General features: G+C 40.0%; 1 protein-coding gene across 5 annotated transcripts in view; it reads left to right on the top strand.

The window, feature by feature from the left end:
• The window catches only part of smarce1 (SWI/SNF related BAF chromatin remodeling complex subunit E1), a 53,924-nt gene extending 33,906 nt beyond the window's left edge, over positions 1–20,018 (top strand). For 3 of the 5 annotated variants that reach the window (XM_072561189.1, XM_072561186.1, XM_072561187.1), the window contains 7 exons: positions 4,055–4,135; positions 4,939–5,070; positions 6,448–6,619; positions 9,287–9,459; positions 11,250–11,351; positions 12,949–13,162; positions 18,733–20,018. In XM_072561189.1, the coding sequence (XP_072417290.1) occupies positions 4,055–4,135; positions 4,939–5,070; positions 6,448–6,619; positions 9,287–9,459; positions 11,250–11,351; positions 12,949–13,162; positions 18,733–18,944 (1,086 nt within the window). In that variant the 3' untranslated portion in view covers positions 18,945–20,018. The remainder of the gene's footprint in view (positions 1–4,054; positions 4,136–4,938; positions 5,071–6,447; positions 6,620–9,286; positions 9,460–11,249; positions 11,352–12,948; positions 13,163–18,732) is intronic. The other 2 variants (XM_072561188.1, XM_072561190.1) reach the window with 2 other exon arrangements.
• Positions 20,019–21,385: the final 1,367 nt, after the last annotated feature.

Here is a 21,385-nt window from a genome sequence, read left to right as displayed (position 1 = left end):
TGAATTAGCTGCTACATGGGATTTGTTGCTCCCTTGAATGAAATAAATTTAGTCCTTAGAAATGAGAAGTGCGTTGTTTTTAAAGTGGGCACAAGACAGCTGGCAGTAGGGCAGCAGGGACTTCAGCAGAGATTGCTGCTGGACCGACTGTAGTGATTTGGAATTGCAAAATCGAAAGTGTCACTTCAAGACTTGCAGTTGATGCCAAATGTATATTTAAACAAAAGAGGGCAACAGATATAAATGATTTGAATGTGAACATAAGAGGTATAGTTAGTAAGTAGTAAAGAAGGTTACCTCAGATTACAATGGGATCTTAATCAGCTGAGCTAATGAGCTGAGGAGTGGCAGATGGAGTTTAATTTCGATAAATACAAGGTGCTGCATTTTGGGAAAGCAAATCTTAGCAGGACTTATACACTTTAATGGTAAGGTCCTAGGGAGTGTTGCTGAACAAAGAGACCTTGGAGTGCAGGTTCATAGCGCTTGAAAGTGGAGTCGCAGGTAGATAGGATAGTGAAGAAGGCGTTTGGTATGGTTTCCTTTATTGGTCAGAGCACTGAGTACAGGAGTTGGGAGGTCATGTTGTGGCTGTACAGGATGTTTGTTAGGCCACTGTTGGAATATTGCGTGCAGTTCTGGTCTCCTTCCAATTAGAACGATGTTGTGAAAATGGTTATGTGATTGCTGCAAAGGGAGCCATGAGGCCATAACGTTTAAAGGGATGTCTGTTCACATAGCTGGAGTATTGATCTGGAGGACATGATTGACATGGCTGGGAAGTCAGTGAATGCAGAGCAGTTAGAGAATGAATTGAAGTGCAGGTTGAAATTGTAGACTACGCGAAGTTGTTCGCTATAGATCCTATGAAAGGAAAGTAGTGCAGATATCTCTGAGAAATTACACTGAGAGTAGAAAGGTGTTGCTTCAGATATACAAGACATTGGTGAGGCCACGTGTGGAGTATTATGTACAGCACCCGTCACCATATTTACAAAATGATATTAATACATTAGAAACAGTTCAAGGAAGATTTACTAGACTAATACCTGGAATGATTGGCTTACCTTATGAGGAAAGGCTAGACAACTTAGGCCTCTATTATTTGGAGTTTAGAAGAGTCAGAAGTGACTTAATTAAAATACTATAAGATCGTGAGGGGATTTGACTAGGTTAAATGTATTTCCTCTTGTGGAAGAACCTGGATTCAGTAAGAGGGTACCCATTTAAGAGAGATGAGGGAGCACTTTATTTTAAAATGTTGAGAGAATTTGGAATTCCTTTCTTGAAAAGGTCGTGGATACAGAATCTTTAAATGTGTTTAAGGCAGAGCTAAGTAGATTGTTGATTGCCAAGAGGCTGAAAAGTTATCAGGATATGCAGTAATATAGAGTTGAGATTAGAGCCAGATCAGCCAGGATCTTATTGAATTGTGCGGCAGGCCTGATGAGCCAAATGGACAACTCTTGTTCAGGTGCAGGTTAGTAGATGGCGTTGGCCTTGTATCGGGGAATAGATATTGTGAAGGATAGTAGAGATGTTAGGTAGTGATGGGCAGATTTCACAGGTTTAGCAGTGAAAGGAATGATTTGTATGGGAAGTGATTAGCAAGAATTAGCTGCCCAGCCTGTTCACGAGGAACCGGTCATTGAAAGAGTAGAATGGGAGAAGTTCAAGTCGCTACTTGGAAGCAAGCAGGGCAAGTGCACAATGGATCCTTCCGAAGACACGAGGAGAAGCATTGAGGGAGGTTTTCGCTCTTGTTTAGGACATTGAGCTAGGATGGAGGCAAAAGCATTGGACAGTCAAGGAATGCTAAAAGATTGAGGTAATAGTTGGGGGTTAGAGATGAAGAGGCATGTTAAAGAGAAATGAATAAAAAGGGAAAATGGAAGATATAAGCTGGGGGTCTTGACAGCTAAAATGCGCAGAAGGGTTGTGATAGAAATTCAAGAGAAAAAGAATGGTAAGGGTGTGAAACATATAACTCAATAGTTCTTTTTGGGCAAATTGTAGAACACACATCTGGATGAAAGGACTGGAAGAATTTGCAGCTGGGATTGGATAACATATTTAAAGGATTAGGGCAAGGTTTATTGGAGACTAAATGAAGGCATTAACTAATTGTGACCGATTTTATAACATGGAGAACGTTTACATGCTTACATTGATATCTCCTTACCACATTCCCCACACTTTCAAATGAAAATATTCAGGTCTTAAAATGCTTTACATCCTGCAGTATACTTGTTTGATGTAGATTCTGAAAACTTCATTCTGCTAAACTGTTGGAACTCTGTTTAAACAGTATTTTCAGGAGCCCAGGGAAACCCTGATTGTTCTCGTCTGGAACTCCAGTCCATGAAGATATTTGGGTCTGAGCTGTGACAAAGTCTTGCTTCATAACTCAGTACCATAAAAAGTTTCTAGTTTGGTAATGGAACATAGCAGCACTTATTCTATTTCAAGTATTGTTCTCTGGAATAATGTGAATAAACTTTATTTTTGTAATACAGTAAAATGATCTGTGTATCCCCACTGGAGCTGATAGAGGCCATTCAGTCCCTCCAACCTGTTCTGCCATTTGGTTTGAATCCTATTTACATTCACTTTCTCATGTTCTGTGAAGTCTTGGCCAGCAAAAAAGTGTCAGATTTTAATTCTGAGTTTGACTTCCCAAGTTTATGTTTCCAATGATCTTCATATTTGAACACTTGACAATTGCCTTGTCTGCAGCTTTATTACAGTGATACGACAGATGCAGAGAAAGGGAAAGCAGCTTCCACACCGATTGAACCTTGTTTCAATAAGGTCACTTGCTCATTCTCCTGAACTCCAATGAGTGCAGGCTGAACTACTTCACCTCCTTGTCAGAAGGTGCCTCCACATCTGAGACTTTTTCTTGACTTCCTCCAATACCAGATTAGATTCTGTTTTGGCCATTTGGCCCAACAAGTCCACACCGACCCTCCGAAGAGTAACCCACCCAGACCCGTTCCCCTACCCTATATTTACCCCTGACTAATGCACCTAACACTATGTGCAATTTAACATGACCACGTCACCTGACCTGTACATCTTTAGATTGTGGGAGGAAACCGGAGTACCCGGAGAAAACCCACGCAGACACAGGGAGAATGTGCAAACTCCACACGGAGAGTCGCCAGAGGTGGGAATTGGACCTGGGTCCCTGGCACTGTGAGGCAGCAATGCTAACCACTGAGCCACCGTGCTGCCCAAAATATCTTCGCTTAGTTCAGGGAATCAAAACTTTTCCTCACATTTGGGTGCGATCTGACTATGTCTTGTTTAGCAAGACTTCCCTATATTTGTACTTCATTCCTTTTGAAACATTCCATTTGCCTTCCCTAGTGCCTTGTGAATATGGATACCAGCTTTGTATAATTCATGAATGAAGACCCCTCCAAAACCCTCTGTGCTGCAACTTTCTGTGGTCTTTCCCAATCTCCAGAGAGCATAGTCTCAAGTAAGGGGTTGCACATTTAAGACTGATGAAGTGGAGTGTCTTCTCTAAATGTAATGAATCTTTGAAATTAATTACCTCCGAGCACTGTTGAGTATTTAGTTGTTAAGAGAAAGACATTTTTAATCAATAAAAGGAATCAAGAATTATGGAGGGCAAAGGCAGAAAAGTGGAGTTGAGGATTATCAGATCGGCCATGATCTTCTTGAATGGCAGAGCAGACTGGGTGGACTGAATGACCTACTTCTACGCTAATGTCTTATGGCCCTGACAAACAGAAAACTACTTTATTAAAGCTCCAATCAGTGATGGGAAGTATTTATTTGACCATTATTGTTTTCCCAGCAGACCCTTCCCAATATGACTTTGTATAAAAGAACTTCAATTTGTAAACTTCATTGATGTTCAAAGTTTAACTTTTAAATGATATGTTTCAAATCTCTCAGTACCACTTGGATGCAAATAGAATTTCTAATTTTAGATTTTATTTTATGCTACTAATTGACAAATTGAGTGTTTGCTGTCCCTCTTGAAATGCAAGATAACATGACAAGTTTCTGTCTCCCACAGACATCCTCAGGCATCACTATTCCAAAGCCCCCAAAGCCTCCAGACAAGCCTCTGATGCCCTATATGCGCTACAGCAGAAAGGTACAGTAGTTGCAGGAAAGTATCCCAGCATACACTGCAACATGCGTTCGCCAGGCTGCGCCCACTCCGATTCCACAGGCCAACTGAGGAAAGAAGCTCACTGTTGTGTCATCAGTCTTTCACTTCCTAGAGTTTCTAGCAACAATTGGGATTGCTTTGCAGTTTATACTTCCTGTTGGATCTTCATTCTCATTGATGTAAACATCTGACATCTTGTACTAGGTGGAGGCTGTAAACATTCTTAAAGGAAAATCTTTTTGTATAAATATCTGAATGTCATTAAATCCAGGTCTGTAATTCTGTCCCACCTGAGTCTTCCCATAGGTGCAACCATGCAAGAATAACATCCTTAAATGTGATCTGCTTTAACAGGTGTTCGCTTTTCCTCTTACTGTTCTTATTCAAAGACGGTGTGCTAGTTATTAATTTGGATGAGTTACTCAGTCTGATAATGTGATTGGCTGAATGTACATTACCGGTGTTTGACCTGCTGCCACTCTCAGCATTTATTTGTTATTTCGTTTGCATAATGTGAGACTTCAGCTCCTTCACATTCTCAGACATACTAACTCCCAGCCAGCTTCCACCGATGATGTCACCAAGAGCTGCAGCTTAAGTTTAAATTTTTTAAAAACTGAGAAAGATTTGTAGGAGTACTAATCACAGGACTCCCTCATAAATGCCTCACTATAGTAAGTACATTCGGGTGTTGGTCGTACTATACCCAAAAACTGTCTGGTTGACAGTATGATAATTCTATTACTGTATTAGCTCTGTAAATAAGTCTCCTTATTACATTTTAGGTATGGGACCAGGTTAAGGCCTCCAATCCTGATCTGAAGCTGTGGGAAATAGGGAAAATCATCGGTGGAATGTGGCGGGATCTCACAGATGAGGAAAAGCAGGAATATCTGAATGACTATGAAGCAGAAAAGGTAAAACAGCAGGAACAGGATTCCTTTCAGTAAATGAGTTTCAGTGACCATAAAATGCATCTGGTTGGGAGTGTTAACTATCTAGGTTTGTTTTCCTTTCCTGTTTTCATTTGGTGCGGATGCTGTTTTTGACTTGAGGAATGTCTGCATTTAGGAATCGAGCATTCATTTGCCTCATTGCTACAGCTCAGATACAGCATAAGTACAGTTCAGGTACACCATCAAGCCATATCCACTACTGGATGGATACAGAGTAAATCTGCCCCAAACAATGAGCCTTAATTTAACTCTGAAATTAAAACAACATTTTAGCTATGCCTTTTGGCATTTCAATTCCTCAGCGGTCATTTTGAATGAAATTGTCAGCCTTAGTTTATTCCTGCAGAGAATTGTTCTGTGGATCCATTTTGTTTTTGGAAACAGAGTTAAGACTATCAATCCATCACTCTGGGATTTGAACACTTCAGTCTTGGTGAAGGACCTGCTTGATTATTTCATGACAAATCCAGCCAATACTTGTATTTAGGCTTTGTAAAAGTCCAGCATGGTTTGTTATAAACACATGGATGGAATGTAGGTCATTGTTGATTGAAAGTTTAAAATCTGTGAGCACAATAGGCTAGATTTGTGTCAAGTCCTTGGACAGAAGAGAAAGAAACCTTTGTGAAGCAGTTAATTAATTTAGAGAATAAATTGTATGAAAACATTATGATATTGTTCCTCATCAAACGAACTTTCTTCGAGAGTATTCATTTGATCCGTCTTGATCTTTGTCCAGGAAATCTTGTAGCACAGCATATCATAAAGGATGAGTTTATGTTGTCTGTGGTTTATGCTAATCTCACAACATTTTGAATTTTCCTTCATGTATTTTTTTGCTTCAGAACCAAGTTATTTGACCTGTTTGAAGTGAGGGTAGGCTGTTTGAAGTTTAAGGGAAATCATTTTGCTAGTTCTAATTGAATTGGTTTAATCCAAGCAACAAAACACTCAGCTTTAAACTTTTACACATTTTGGCAGAATTTCACAAATGTCAATAGAGAATATTAATGAGCAGCATCTTGCAAACCCTTTCAAACTTTTTCTGATCTGAATAGCAAAGCATCATGTTCTTTTACCACTTCAGTTTTCACTCTAATGCTTCTCCATATGTGATCACGTCTGATTTAATCTGTGAAGACTATTCAGGAATTCAATGGAAAGTGGGGACTGTTGGGAGAGTTACTGATATGTACCTCCCAGAGCTGAATCCAAAGCAGACAAGTTAACAAGTAGTTTCCTCTCCTTCAAGTTTGGTACATACCCTTAGAAGAAAATATATGTTGGAGTTGCTTCATTTGGTTGTCCCCACTTCATGGAATTTGCTTCGATTTTTAGGTTGAATATAATGAAGCCATGAAAGCATATCACAATTCTCCTGCCTATCTCGCTTACATTAATGCAAAAAGTCGAGCTGAGGCAGCACTTGAGGAAGAGAGTCGCCAACGGCAATCACGGATGGAGAAAGGAGAACCTTACATGAGTATACAGCCAGCTGAGGACCCTGATGGTAAGCACTGCTAATACACACTGCCATAGCTTCTGGGTGTAGATCGACTTCAGTTCTGCCCTGTTGACTTTCACCATTCATGTCATCAAATATATGCACTTGTCCTCAGTCAGTAGTGTGAACATCTTTCTGTTGCTCCTGTTTCACACACCATGTCTTCTCTTGTTACATTTCCTGGCATTACTGCCTAGCTTGACACCAGTAGTAGTACAATGCTAGAGTTCATTGTAAAGGATTTAATAGCAAAGCATTTGGAAAACAGTGACAGGGTCGACATGGATTTACAAAAGGGAAATCATGCTTTTCAAATTTACTGGGTTTTCTTTTGGAGGATGTAGCTAGTAGAGTTGTTAAGGGAGGTAGGTGCCAGTGAATGCGGTTTCCTTGAATTTTCGGAAGGTTTTTGATAAGGTCTAACATAAAATATGAACATGTAAGATCGGAGTCCATGGGATTTGGGGTAGTGTACTGAAACTGGTCGGCTGACAGGAAATAAAGGGTAGAAGTAAACAGGTCTCTTTCCTAGTGACAGGCAGTAACGAGTAAGGTACCATTGGGATCAGTGCTAGAATACCAACAATTCACAATATGTATCAGTAACTTAATGAGACAACTAAATACAATATCTCCAGTTTTGCAGATGACACAAAGCTGGGTGGGAGGGTGAACTGTGAGGAGGACGCAGAGATGCTTCACTGTGATTTGGACAAGTTGAATGAGTGAGCGAGCAGATGCATGGCCGAAGAATTATTATTGTGATAAATGTGAGGTTATCCACTTTTGGAGCAAAAGCAGGAAGGCAGATTATCTGAATGGTGATAGATTGGGAAAGGGGGAAGGTGCAATGAGACCTGGCTGTCCTTGTACACCAGTTGTTGAAAGTAAGCATGCAGGCTCAGCAGGCAAATACTACAATGGCCAGCATAGCAAGAGGGTTCAAGTACAGGAGCAAGGATGTCTTGCTGCAATCGGACATTGGTAAGACCACACCTGGATTATTGGTCTCCTTGTCTGAGGAAAGGTGTTCTGGTTATGGAGAGACTGCAAAAAAAGGTTTATCAATCTGATACTTGGAATGGCAGGACTGACAAGAAAGACCAGATTAGTTAGGACCATTTTCAGTGGAGTTTAGAAGAATTGGAATAGATGGTGATTTCAAAACTGTTAGACAGGCTAATAGAGGAAGGACATTCCTGATGACTGGAGAGTCCAGAATCGGGGGTCACAGACTAACGATACTGGGTAGGGCATTAGGACTGAGATGAAGAGAAATTTCTTCATCCAAAGAGTGGTGAGCCTATACAATTCTCTGCCACAGAAAGTGATTGAGGCCAAATCATTGATTTCAAGGAGGAGTTAGACATAGCTTCGTGCTAATGGGATCAAATAGTTTTGGGAGAAAATCAGAAGAGGGTATTGAGTTGGATGATCAGCCACAATCACATTGGTAGAGCAGGCTCACAGGGCCCCTCCTCTCCCTATTTTCTGTTTGTGCATGCTTATTTTTCTAACTGCTTGCTACAACCTCGTGTTAGAGATAGTCTGGCTTCTCTGAGTTGTGGCTCAGCTGACTCCTCACAACCCGTTCAATATTGAACAGCTTCAAATAAGGTATGATGGAATTGTTTTGATGTCTGATCTTGTCTTGATGTAAATAAACACAGTGACATTAAAAGAAGCTGAATACTATCAAGAATTGAGCTTTTTGCAATAGAAAAAGCCCCAAATTGATCTCTCGCTTGTGACTGATACCCTCTGAAAGTAGCATCTTCTAAAGTAGCCTTTCGCGGTCTTGGGCAGGGTTTCCTTTTTCTGATCATCTGAACCCCTCTGTTAGAAAAATGAAAGTAAACTAGATACTGGTTATCTGTGAATTCCTGTTTGGGCAAATAATCATAACTAGCCAGAATGAGGGACTTGATGAAAAGTGTCACGGGTAGGATGTTGAATGATCTTTTACACACACCTTTTCAGATTTGAATGATACAACTGGAGTGAAAAATAAGGGAATCACTTATGAGGTGGGACTGGGGATGTTTTGCTTGGAGGAATCACGTTTAAAAGTATTTTGATGTGAATGTGGGATGCCAGGACCAATGGCCAAGTGCTGGAAAATGGGATTAGAATAGTTAGCTGGTTGTTTTTGAACTGACAGACTCGAAGAGCCAAAGAATCTTTTTCTGCGTTATAGACTACAATGCTTCTGTGACTTCAGAAAATGCTGAAAATAAACATGCTGCATCTGTGGAGATGGAAACAGACTTTGCATCCATGGAGAGAAAAGTGAAGTCTGATCTTGTGTAGTTCCAGGATTTTCTATTTTGATATCTGATTTTCAGCGGTCTTTTGGTTTGCTTTGGAATTATTTCAGAGCACCTAACCTTTTGCTCGAACTATAGAAGTGTAAAATCCAGCTCCACCTTACATTTTGGACTGATACCTGAAAATGTGATGGCTTTGGGCAGTTTGATAGCTCGATAGCATCAATTTACTGCCGTAGAATGGTTGAAGATTTCTGCATTTATGACATGTAAAATGTATGAGTACTGTTAGCTGCGTTAATCTGAACGTCAGTTGTGTCAGGAACTCAAAAACCTCCACAATTAGTTAATGTAGTTTCTATTATGTCTGCATTTTGCTGATTTTCTTCTTTCCTGATCCTTTCAGATTACGATGATGGCTTTTCAATGAAGCACATCTCTGCAGCGCGTTTCCAGAGAAACCACCGTTTGATTAGTGAGATTCTGAGTGAGAGTGTAGTCCCAGATGTCCGATCTGTGGTGACAACAGCACGAATGCAGGTTTTAAAAAGACAGGTGCAGTCACTGATGGTTCATCAGGTATGTAGTCAATGCTGATCATATTCTTTATTCTTTGCAATTTGAGTTTTAATGAAACTAACTACTAATTAATTACTATATTTTAGTCTCTCGTTATAGAGTCAAAGAGTCATAGAGATGTACAGCATGGAAACAGACCCTTCGGTCCAACCTGTCCATGCCGACCAGATATCCCAACCCAATCTAGTCCCACCTGCCAGCACCCGGCCCATATCCCTCCAAATCCTTCCTATTCATATACCCATCCAAAGGCCTCTTAAATGTTGCAATTGTACCAGCCTCCACCACATCCTCTGGCAGCTCATTCCATACACGTATCACCCTCTGTGTGAAAATGTTGCCCTGTAGGTCTCTTTTATATCTTTGTCCTCTCACCCTAAACCTATGCCCTTTAGTTCTGGACTCACCGACCCCAGGGAAAAGACTTTGCCTATTTATCCTATCCATGCCCCTCATGATTTTGTAAACCTCTATAAGGTCACCCCTCAGCCTCCGACGCTCCAGGGAAAACAGCCCCAGCCTGTTCATCCTCTCCTTATAGCTCAAATCCTCCAACCCTGGCAACATCCTTATAAATCTTTTCTGAACCCTTTCACCGCATCTTTCCGATAGGAAGGAGAATAGAATTACACACAATGTTCCAACAGTGGCCTAACCAATGTCCTGTAAAGCCACAACGTGACCTCCCAACTTCTGTACTCAATACTCTGACCAATAAAGGAAAGCATACCAAAAGCCTTCTTCACTATCCTATCTACCTGCGACTTCACTTTCAAGGAGCTATGAACCTGCACGCCAAGGTCTCTTCGTTAGCAACACTCCCTAGGACCTTCCCATTAAGTGTATAAGTCCTGCTAAGATTTGCTTTCCCAAAATGCAGCACCTCGCATTTATCTGAATTAAACTCCATCTGCCGCTCCTCAGCCCATTGGCCCATTACTTTCTATTAACCTATTTTTAAAATCATGTGTCTGTTCTATAAGAGAAGTTGGCAATGGAAGTTTTTGCTCTTGATCCTTCCATAAAATCATTTGCTTTATTCTTGTAAGTAGACCCTTTTGAACTGCAGCTAATAAAAACTAGCAGATTCGGGTTTAATAAAAGGTTACGGTGTTAAAAATCCTTGACAAATCTATTCTAAACTATCCAGTTCTAAGCTTGGTGGATATTGGACAGTTAACCTATGGTTATTCTGCTCCAAGGTGGCAGATTGGCACTTCATATATTAGAATGAGACGATACCAAAGAACTGTGGATGCTGGAAATCTGAAACAAAAACTGGAATTGCTCGAAAAACTTGGCAGGTTGGGCAACATCTTTGGAGAGAAAGCAGAGTTAACATTTTGGGTTCAGTGACCCACCTTCAGAATGGAGGGATCATAATGGGGTGAATGTGGGAAGATGTCTCATTTTGTAGGAAAATCTAGAACTCTTGGTTACTGTTTCGAAATAGTTGTCTATTTCAGGCAGATTGGGTGAACTTTTTTTTTCTCTGAGGATCGTGACTTTTTGGAACTCTTCCAGAAAAAGTGGGAAAAGCTAGAGTTTTGAATGTTTTTAAGAATGAGGTGGATAGATTCTTAGTAATCAAGCTGGTGAAAGGTTTTTAGGGGTGGACTGGAATGTGGATTTGAGGTTATGTTTTTTAACGAACAAAGCAACACAAAAAAGCAACCATTGAAGATATTTGGAAATAATTCTTCATATCCCTGAACACTTTGTTGATTTTCAGTCACATTATTCAATTTGACCACTCTTTAAACATAATTTTAAAATGTGTTTTCCTTTAGCGGAAATTGGAAGCTGAGCTCCTTCAGATTGAGGAACGCCACCAAGACAAGAAACGGAAATTCCTAGAAACTACAGAGTTATTTAATAATGAACTAAAGCGGGTAAGAATTTGATTTGGAGATGATGAGTTGTAACTATCCAACACTTGAAATGTTCATCGCATAAACCTTAAGATTATCTGCTGGGTGTGTAGTCAATTGCTCATGTATCAGTGTTGTGCAAGTGATTGGCAGTTGGAAGAGCAAGTTCTAAATATTCAAAGAAGCCTTTTAGTATTTTGTACAGTAATCTCTGTCATACCAAATTCTTATTCCATGAGGTTTAATTTTCTTCATGGCTGTAGTTGCAGAGGCAGACTAGACTGACTCTACATTACCTACATAGTCTTGGTCACCATTTGGTGCTCTGAGTTGGTTGATTTTTGAAAAGTTCACAGACTGGGGAAAGGGAAAATTGATTGGTGTTCTTCAATCTAATGGTTATCTAACCACCTTTAAAAATGCTAAATAATAGGATAGGGTCAGGCTGTAATGTGATGTCGTCTGTGGACTGATAACCTGATGAACACCTATGAGGAAAGGTATCAGAGAGCATCTAGATCCAGTTGGGTTCAGTATTTTCAGGAGCGAAGTGGGGGGTGGGGGGGGGGGAGAGGCCCACTTTTGGCTCAGTGGTAGTGTCCCTACCACTGGATTAGCAATTCTGGGTTCAGGTTCCACCTACTCCAAAGATACTTAACAGCATTTCTGAACAGGTTGTTTTGAAAAATCATGGAAGAAGTGAAAAAATGGTACATTATAGGTCCCAGAAGAATTGAAGCCATGGCCTGGAGTCTGTCCTGCTATATGTCCCAAAACAGCAGCATCTCTGGTGTAAAAGCAAACTGCTGTGGATGCTGGAAATCTGAAGCAAAACAAGAATGTGCTGGAGAAGTTCAGCAGATCTAGCAACATACGTTAACGGAGAGAAAGCACTTAATAACTCTCTGTCTTCGAAGTTGGTAAAATGAGGAGTTGGAAAAAGCAGAGCAGGTCAAGCAGCATCAGAAGAGCAGGAGAATCGATGTTTCAGGCAGGGCCCTTCATCAGGATAACTCTGTTTTACCCCATAAACTCGTGTTCAGATGCAAATGTCACTTTAGCTAAATTTTGCAGTTGGCTTGTAATGCTGCTTTGTGGACATTTTGTTTTTCATTCTGTTGAATACTGAGGTTGTTTGTCTTTGACCTGATCTCTCTTAGAGACAGGTTGTGTCTTGTCCAGTTGCTGGCAGAATGCAAACTCATAACCTGTAAAATCAAACATGGACTCCCCAAACGGCACAAAAAAAGCTTGTGTGGTTACATGAAGTCCTGTAATCCTTGATTTCTTTTGCTTTTATATTGGTGATCATGTTTCAAGTCATCTAAGCCCTAACTACTGACATTAACTCAATAATCACCTTCATGTCTCTCCTTTTTAAATTGCTCCTTTAAAATCAATCTCTTTGACTAAACTATTGGCTAGCAGTTATTATACGTTTGACTCCGATAACTCTCCCTAAAAACAGCTTTGGATTTTTACTATGTTAAAGCTGTTACATAAATACAAGATATTGTTGGACATATTTGTTCAACTGACGTTTGTTTAAATGAGCAATGATGTTGACATCTTTGAGTTCTTGCAGATTTTTATTTTAACCTCCTTTTGCTTTATTTAGTTGTGCAATTTGAAGGTGGAGGTTGACATGGAAAAAATTGCAGCTGAAATTGCTCAGGCCGAAGAGCAAGCCCGCAAGCGTCAGGAAGAAAGGGAAAAGGAGGCCGACCATGTAGAACCACCCCAGAGTAATATACCTGAGGAACCTCCTAGCAGCATTGAGGCTGACGAATCCAAAGTGGAGGAGACCCCCATGGACACAGGTAACAGAATGGGTGAGCTGGAGCGTTGCACTACTGTTTTTTTTTAACTTGTATGTCTTGGCAGAGTTAATGTCTGTTGCCCATCTGGGTTGTCCTTGAGGTTGTCATTTTGACCTGCTGCAGTCTATAGTAAATGTGCTGTTGTGCAGTTAGATGGGGAGTTCCAGCATTTTGAACAAGAAAGAATGAAGGATCAGGGACACACCTCTAAATTGGACTGGTGTGAGTGACTCTGAGTTGATGATATTCCCAGTGAACATGCTCCCCTTTTCCTTCAAGCTGCTAGAGGTAGTGGATTTGGATGATGCTATTGAAGCCTGGAAAAATTGCTACAATGCATACAAGGCGAAGCACATGATTTTAACTATCAAAAGCGAGAGATGATGATTTAGTAGGAATGTTGCAGGATTATTTCTGAGTCCCAGGCTAATGCTCTGATGGACTGGATTCTAATCCCACCATGGCCGTTGGTGGAATGTAAAATTTTAATAGATAAACAATCTGGAAAACTGAGAGTATACATTTACCCAAAGGATCTAAATAAAGATCTGAGGAATTCTCACTACCCAATCAAACCATCAAAGGAATTTTGTCACAATTTGAAAAGGCAAACTTTTTCACCACGCTAGATGGTGAAGATGGGTTATTCGTAAGTGAAGCTGGATTAGTACTATAGCTTTCTAATGGGAGAGGGGTAAGTTAAAATTGTTTAACCTCTATCATAAGTGGAATAGATTAATTTCCTAGAAAATTGGAAAACTGTCAGTTGTTTCATCCTTCTTCAAAAAGAGAGGGAGACAAAATACAGGTAACTCTAAATCATTAGTTTAACATCTGTCATTGGAAAATGTTGACGCCTATTCAAAAGGATGTAATAACAGAGCATTTAACAGTGCATAATATCATCAAGCAGAGTCAGCATGGCTTCATGAAGGGGAAACATTGCCTGGCAAATTTATTAGAATTTTTTGAGAAGGTAACAAGCACTGTAGGCACAAAGGAATCAGAAGATGTAATATATTTGAATTTCCTAAAGGGATTCCATAAGATACCATACACATAGCTACTTAAGATAAAAGCCCATTAATTTGAAGCTTTTGGCATGGGTAGAGAATTGGCTGACTAATAGAAATGGAGTAGGGACATGGGTACGTTTTCTGGAATGGTAACGTGGAATGCCACAGGGATCAGTGCTGGGGCCACCATTATTTACAATATAAATGACTTGATCAGGAAGATGAATCTACTATCACCAGGTTTTGTAGATGAAACATGGAAAGGTAAGTGATGAGGATGAAACAAAAGGCTGCAGCATGATATAGCTAGGTTAGGTGTGTGGGCAAGAGCCCAGCAGATGGAATATAATGTGGGAAAATGTAGGAACTAAATATTGTTTAAATGATGAAAGACTGCAGAAAGCTGCAGAGGGATTTGGGGATCCACGTGCATAAATTTGCAGAAAGCTAACACACATGCTCATCAGGTAATGGGGAAGGCAAATGGAATGTTGGTCTTTATTTCAAAGGAAATCTCGCTAAAAGTATGCAAGATATGAGTCAGACCACTCCTGGAATATTGTAAACTGTTTTGGTTCTGCATTGAGGGAGTTCAGAGAAGGTTCATTGGATTGATTCTGGGTATGGAGGGATCACATTATGAGGAGATGTTGAGTAGTTTGAGCTTGTGTTCATTGACGTCTCAAGGAGGGAGAAGCAACCATACCGAAATATATAAGATTCTTGGGCAGCTTCGCTGGGTAGATGTGGAGGGATGAGGGTGGGGTGGGGGGGTCAGTATTGCTTGATGGAGGTTACATGATTGAGTTTTATAAAATTATAGGGAGTTGAAGGAACATCCCTTTGAAGGAGGGATCAGAGAATAGGGACATAGATTTAAGGTAAGGGGCAGGATGTTTATAGGAAATGAGAAGAAATGTTTTGTCACCCAGAGGGTGGTGGGAATCTGGAACTCACTTCCTATATTGGGGGAGAGGCAGAAACACTCATAACATTTCAAAGGTATTTTGTGCATTTGTGAGGCCAAGGCATGCAAGGCTATGGGCCAGGTGCTGAAGAATGGGTCTAGAGTAGTTAGCTATAGTGATGTTAACAACATCCCCTCTTGCCAAACCTCTGGAGTTCCCTTTTTTTTTGGCCATGGTTGAACCAAGCTTGTACTGAGGCTGTTGACATAGGCCTGAGGTTTAACAGTGTCGGGTTAGTGCTACATTGCTGGTTCCATACCTCTTAACATCAGAGTGGAATGCCTGTCAGTTCAGTGTTTTGATCCTCAGCTCCAAGTGCTTATAAAGCCTTTGAAATGGAGCATCACTACAAGACTTTATTTTTATAATGCATTAAAGGTTCTTAAATGGGGTTTGTCAGTGATATTTCCTAAATGATGACTTCATCAATAGACACTGAAGAACCTGGTCATTGAACTCGTCATCTCTGGTATTTAGATTATCTGACTTCAGGTATTGGCTGCCATGCAAATTGAAGTTGTTTGACCACATTCTGTGGGAGTCTGTACAGGTACAACTTTCAGGTACAGCTGTATGCTTTTGGCAGTTTTATTCTTGTATAAAAACAGTGATTATTTTTGTTTTGACTGCACTGAATACCTTTATGAATATTTAAACTGTTGTTTCTCACAGGAGTTATCTTTTAATCTCTTCAGGCTGAAAGGAAATTCCAGCTTGACCAGCCTAGTTTCCAAATCTGAGTCACATTTCTGTTCGATGTTGTAACTTGATAAATTAAGCAAAGCAGTTTATATTTTTGTAGCAAAGAGCTACCATTGAGGCAATTGGCTTTTTTTCACTGCTGTAATCTTTAATGAAAAGTTCACAATTGGTTACAGTGACCAGAAATGATTTAATTCAAATAGAACAGAAGGGGAACAGTAATCAATCCGGACTAAAGCACCTCCAAAGTAAAGGGTGATTGAAGAAAGTGACTGGAAAGGAGCAGCCACAGGGGTTGAAACTGCCACTAATTCAATTCAGCTTGACTCTTGGAAGTCTCATCCAAACTAGAAGTGCACACTTCTTATTTCAAGAATTTATTTGAACTCTGTCATCAATGGACAGAATGGATTTTATGCCATTGCTTTTGAATCATTGCCTCCACCTGGAAAGTGGATGCCCTTTATTGAATGGGCAAGTTAAAAATCACCCAACACCAGGTTATAGTCCAACAGGTTTATTTGGAAGCACTACCTTTCAGAGCGCTGCTCCTTTGTCAGGTAGCTGTCTATTGTTTAAGTAGTTGGAGTCTGGAGTGCTCTGCCTGGAAGTGTGGGGGACAACTGTCGCATTCCAAAGCGATGGTTATTTAAATTGAAACCACATTGATTTAGGGGAAAAGGCAGGAGATTTTCACAAAGTTAACATTTTCTGAGGTACATTGCAAACATGATGGGCTGAAGGACCTCCTTCTGCACTGTGATAACTGTGATTCTAAAGGATAAGAGCACTTCCAGAAAAAAATGTTTAAGGGTAAGAGAAAAAATATGTGAAATACATTCTACAGTTGTGAGGGAACAGTGGAAATGCTGAAAAACTGTAGATGGGCAAATTTCCCATTGTTGGAAACATTAATTATTTGTAAATAAGTAATGCTCATTTGATATGACTGTCCTTTTGGAGCTTCACCTGCCTCAAAGGCAGTTTGCTTCAGTATAGATTGGGTTAATTTATCGTTGGGAATCTAAAGTTTGCAACTAGTTCATTATTATTGAAGAACCATGATTGTTATTAGAGAATGGTCTTGGACCTCTATTCAATGACTATCACCGAAAAGACATTCAAGCCGTCTTAGTTTTACTGTTCAATGGCATTACCATTGCTGCATACCCCACTATCATCATCCATTGAGTTACTAGTGACAGAAAAACTGAACTAAATTTGCCATATAAATACTGTGGCTACAGTACAGCTCAGAGACTAGGAGTATGTGTAACTCAACTCATCTCCTGATCCCAGAGGCTATCCACTGTGAATAAGGCACAATTTAGGAACGTGATAGAATATAACCCATTTGGCTGGATAAGCACAGCTTCAACAACAATTCAGAAGCTTGACACTATCTGGGGAAAAAAAAACAGCCTGCTTGATTGGCACTACATCATAGAGTCCCTAGGCCATTTGGCCCATCGAGTCTGAACCAACCCTCCGAAGAACATCCCATCCAACTCCTATGAAGTTCATGGTATTTGAGTGCAATATTAGAGATATTGATAAGTCAACCTATTCAGACATTGAGAGATGGGACTCCAACCTAGGCCCTCTGGCTCAGAGGTAGGGACATTACCATACTTCTACTTAAAGCTGTCAAGTAGATCTCACCTTTTCAGCAATGTTGAAACTTGTTGAATTGCACAAACACTAGGACTGTACAGATCAGAGAGAGAGTTCTTGTCACTGGCTAAGTGAGTTGCTTTGAATGCTTAGAGGCTTAGTAAATAAACAATTATTTGCATAATTCACAGGCACTTTTAATGGGTTACAGAAGCTCCCTGTAGAATGGGGTAAAATGCCATGTTGTCAGTGAGTCACTTGTTGATTTTCTGAGGATGGTACAGATAGCAGATTTGGTGTCCTAAATTGGTCTTCAGAATTATGTCAAAAAGGAGTTAAAAGTTATTTTGTCCTCTTCAGGTTTGATTACCTCAGGGCCAGGAGCACGGTGACTGGACTGTGTTGTTGGTGTGGGTGTTGTATGTTGACTTTTTTAAAAATAAAGAATTCATGTTACATAACAGCTCATTCCCAAAGTCTCTGCCACTATAAATCCAACCTGGAAGGTTTCAGAAACACTGACAACCCTTCAGTGATTTTTCTCACTATCCATACTTTAGTCCTTCTAACTTAAGTACATGGAGAAAAACTGAGCTGACATGTTAGAATTTTCTTAAATGGTGGTAAAAGACGGTTTGCACTGTTTCTCCAGGATTTCCGCCTTCTTTGCTAAAGTCATGGTAATTAGAAGAGGCTATACAATAATTCTTGGCCCTGATCTTTAACCTTTATTTCTAAAAAATAATGTAAATCTGGATGATACTAACTTTGCATTCTAGAGCTCTTGCAGTTGAATTAGGCAATTGTATGTTCAAACCTCACTGAGGGGCTTGAGCCAGGAGCCAAGTGTGCTATTTTAGTACAAGACCAAGAACCAGTACACTTGATGACTTTGATAGTCTATTAAGGGGTGTGGAGGATCACAGCCAATCAGACCCAATCCTTTTTATTTTAAGATTTACAGTTACATGGGACTTTTCAAGTCCTCAGGACAAGCCAAAGGACTTTACAGTCAAGGGATTATTTCTGAAGGATACCTGCTGTTTTGCAGACAAATGCAGCTGCTGGTTTATTCTAAATGAGGTCTCTCGGGCAGCTTCAAGATGAAAGACCAGTTAAAAAGCCACCATGAGAACACCCCTGCTTTGTTTTGAAGTGAGCCATACAATTTTTTCCCACCACCTCAGTGAATTATATGATAGGGGTCTGAAGTTGGTGACTTTGGGCTTTCCTCTGTTTAACTGAAGGCAATTATGATTAAAATCTGCATTCTTATTTACAGATGAGCCACGTAATGATGAAACACCAGAAACCCAACAGAGTAGTGAAGAGAGCACAGCGACTCCAGAAGACAAAGAAGGATGTCAAGACATGACAGACAGCAGCGTGGAGCAAGGAGCGAGTGAGAGCACCTCTGGTACAGAGAGTAATAGTGCCATGGCAGAGGAAACCATGCCAGAGCCTACACCTGAGAGTGAAGACAAGAAAGAATGAATTCAACAAATACAAAAACTTTCCATTCCAGTTAGTTGTACTACTTGATTAGTATCGTACTCGTTTTTTATTCTACCTGTTTATATAAGTTAGAAGGATTTTCTTTTTACACATTTGTAGAGGTGCCAGCGTAATGGACTCTTTTAGCCCAACCTACAGCCCCACGACCAGTTTGAGATTCAGTGCTACAAAGTTGAAATTATGAAGGGGTGGAAGTAAAGGTACAGAAATTTTAAAGTGCTGTATGCTGTACTTCATGCAGCCTGCTCTTGATCCCTCTTAAGGGATATTTATTTTTCTTCATTAAATAAATATGACTTAATGCCTGAGTTGCAAGGTCAAAGTGCAGCGATAATTTCAATATATGTACATCTTTATCTCTCACTTTCTGTATATTTAATTTCCATGGATTTAGATTGATGTATTGAAGAACTGTGAACGTTGCTTTCTGAAAACTGAAAAAGTTAGTGTTTCTGGTGAAGCTGGCTCCTAAACCCACTCTTTACAAATGCTTTCTGAACCATAGAGAAGTTTCCCACAATCACTGGTGTTTTGTCACCTTGAATTTAGTTGGTGTCTATCTTCCTGCAATTGCTTCTGTGGCAATTGAGAAGACTAGTTGTCCCAGAGATTACTATAAGTTCACGTATTGCATCTGTTTCATTATTGCCCATTTTTATTACAGTTTCTAAATTTAAAAATGTCATCATACAATGTCCTATAATTAAAGTAGTCACAGAGGTGATAGAACTGCAGAATCCCATCTCCCTGGTAAATCGACAAAAGAATTTAACAAGACCCCCAAATAGCTAGTCAAATCCACAGTGCTGGCAAGCCCTAGTTTGGTGCTAAGGGGAATTGTTTTGTGAAGAGGATCATTCATTTAGTGATCAGATGAATTGAATTGTAGTTGAGATTGTGTTGTGCTTCAGGAAGGTGGGATGTGCCAGCAAGGATAACATCACATGTGGCGTCCCAGTGTGATTGGCACCACTGTTTGTGTCTTCTGTAGTATGCTGAGTTTCCTATTTTTAAAAGATTTCCCTGCCACAATAAAGGAAAAAGTTAATCTAATGGTTGTTATGTGTGCTTTATGATCCTGTGCTAGTCACCATTTTGTTGTGCAGAATACAGAAGCTGCACTGGTTTAATCTCAGCCTAGTGGTGAGAAACAGCAGACTTGCATTTATATAGCACCTTTCACATCCCCAGGCCATCTCAAAGAGTATCACAGTTAATTAGTTCTGTCATGAAGTTATTGTTGCTTTGTAAGACAATACATGGATTATTCTTTTGCATGCAAGACCCCACAAGTATGAAATAATTGACTAGTTAATTGCATTTGATGACATAGCTGAATTGTTAGTCAAGACAATAGGAATAGTGCCATAGTTTTTTGCATTCATGTGGAAATCAATAATTTTAAAGAAGCAATGAGCAGAACTGTTGAAGAGTTTTTTTTTTGTCTTCATTCTAGATGATACAAATAACATTTTAGAAATTCTTGTAAATCAAACAAGAGGTGAAGGGGACAGAGGAACTTAAAACAGTCGCAATCACCAGGGAAAGAGTGCTGTGAACACTACCACAACTAAAGAGTGACATGTTACTAGAACATAATGGTCTTTGTCCTAGGATCCTAAAGAAAACGCTATGAAGATGATAGACGCATTGGTTTTCATTTCCCAAAGTTCTGTTCGTTCTGGAAAGGTTATATAAGATTGGAAGATGGAAAATGCAACTCCTCAAGAAAGGAAAAAGGATTGTGAAAGGTCTAACAAGCCATCTGTTGTCAAATGCTAGAATCTATTATTAATAGGGTTACAGCAAAGTACTTAGAAAATCTGAATGAAATTAGGCAGTTTCAACATGATTTTGCGAAGAGAAATCATGTTGGACTAATTTGAATTCTTCGAGGGACAGGTAATGTGGATAAAGGGGAATCTATAGGCACCATGTGCTTGAATTTTTAAAAGCAAATTTGATTCTGTGCAATATTAAAGGTTACCACTCAAAATGAGTTCATCTGCTCCAGAGGTGTTTATTAACATTCTGAACAAATTGGTTAAAAATGTGTCTGATGAGACAAAGATAGGAAAGTGAACTGGTGAATAAGACAGAGTTTACTGAAGGATTTCGATAGCTGAAGTGAACGGGCAAAAAATTGGCAGATGAAGAATAATGTGGGAAAATTTATTACAAACCCACAGACTCCCATAACTACACCTCCCATCCAGTATCCTGCAAAAACCTCCATCCCGAACTCCCAGTCCCTACGCCTCTGCCACATCTGGGCGGACAAGGAGACATTCCACAAGCGTTCCAGATGTCCACCTATTTTGAACAATGTGCTTTTCCTCCCTCGGCAGTTGAGGGACTCCAACTGTACCAACTCCATTCCCCATTCCACTGCTCTAAAACCCCCTCCCCACAATAAATAC

This window comes from Chiloscyllium punctatum, chromosome 42 (assembly GCF_047496795.1).
Source record: "Chiloscyllium punctatum isolate Juve2018m chromosome 42, sChiPun1.3, whole genome shotgun sequence".
In the NCBI taxonomy this organism is placed as follows: domain Eukaryota; kingdom Metazoa; phylum Chordata; class Chondrichthyes; order Orectolobiformes; family Hemiscylliidae; genus Chiloscyllium; species Chiloscyllium punctatum.
Note: the sequence above shows the minus strand (reverse complement) of the source record. Positions and strands in the feature narration are given on the sequence as shown.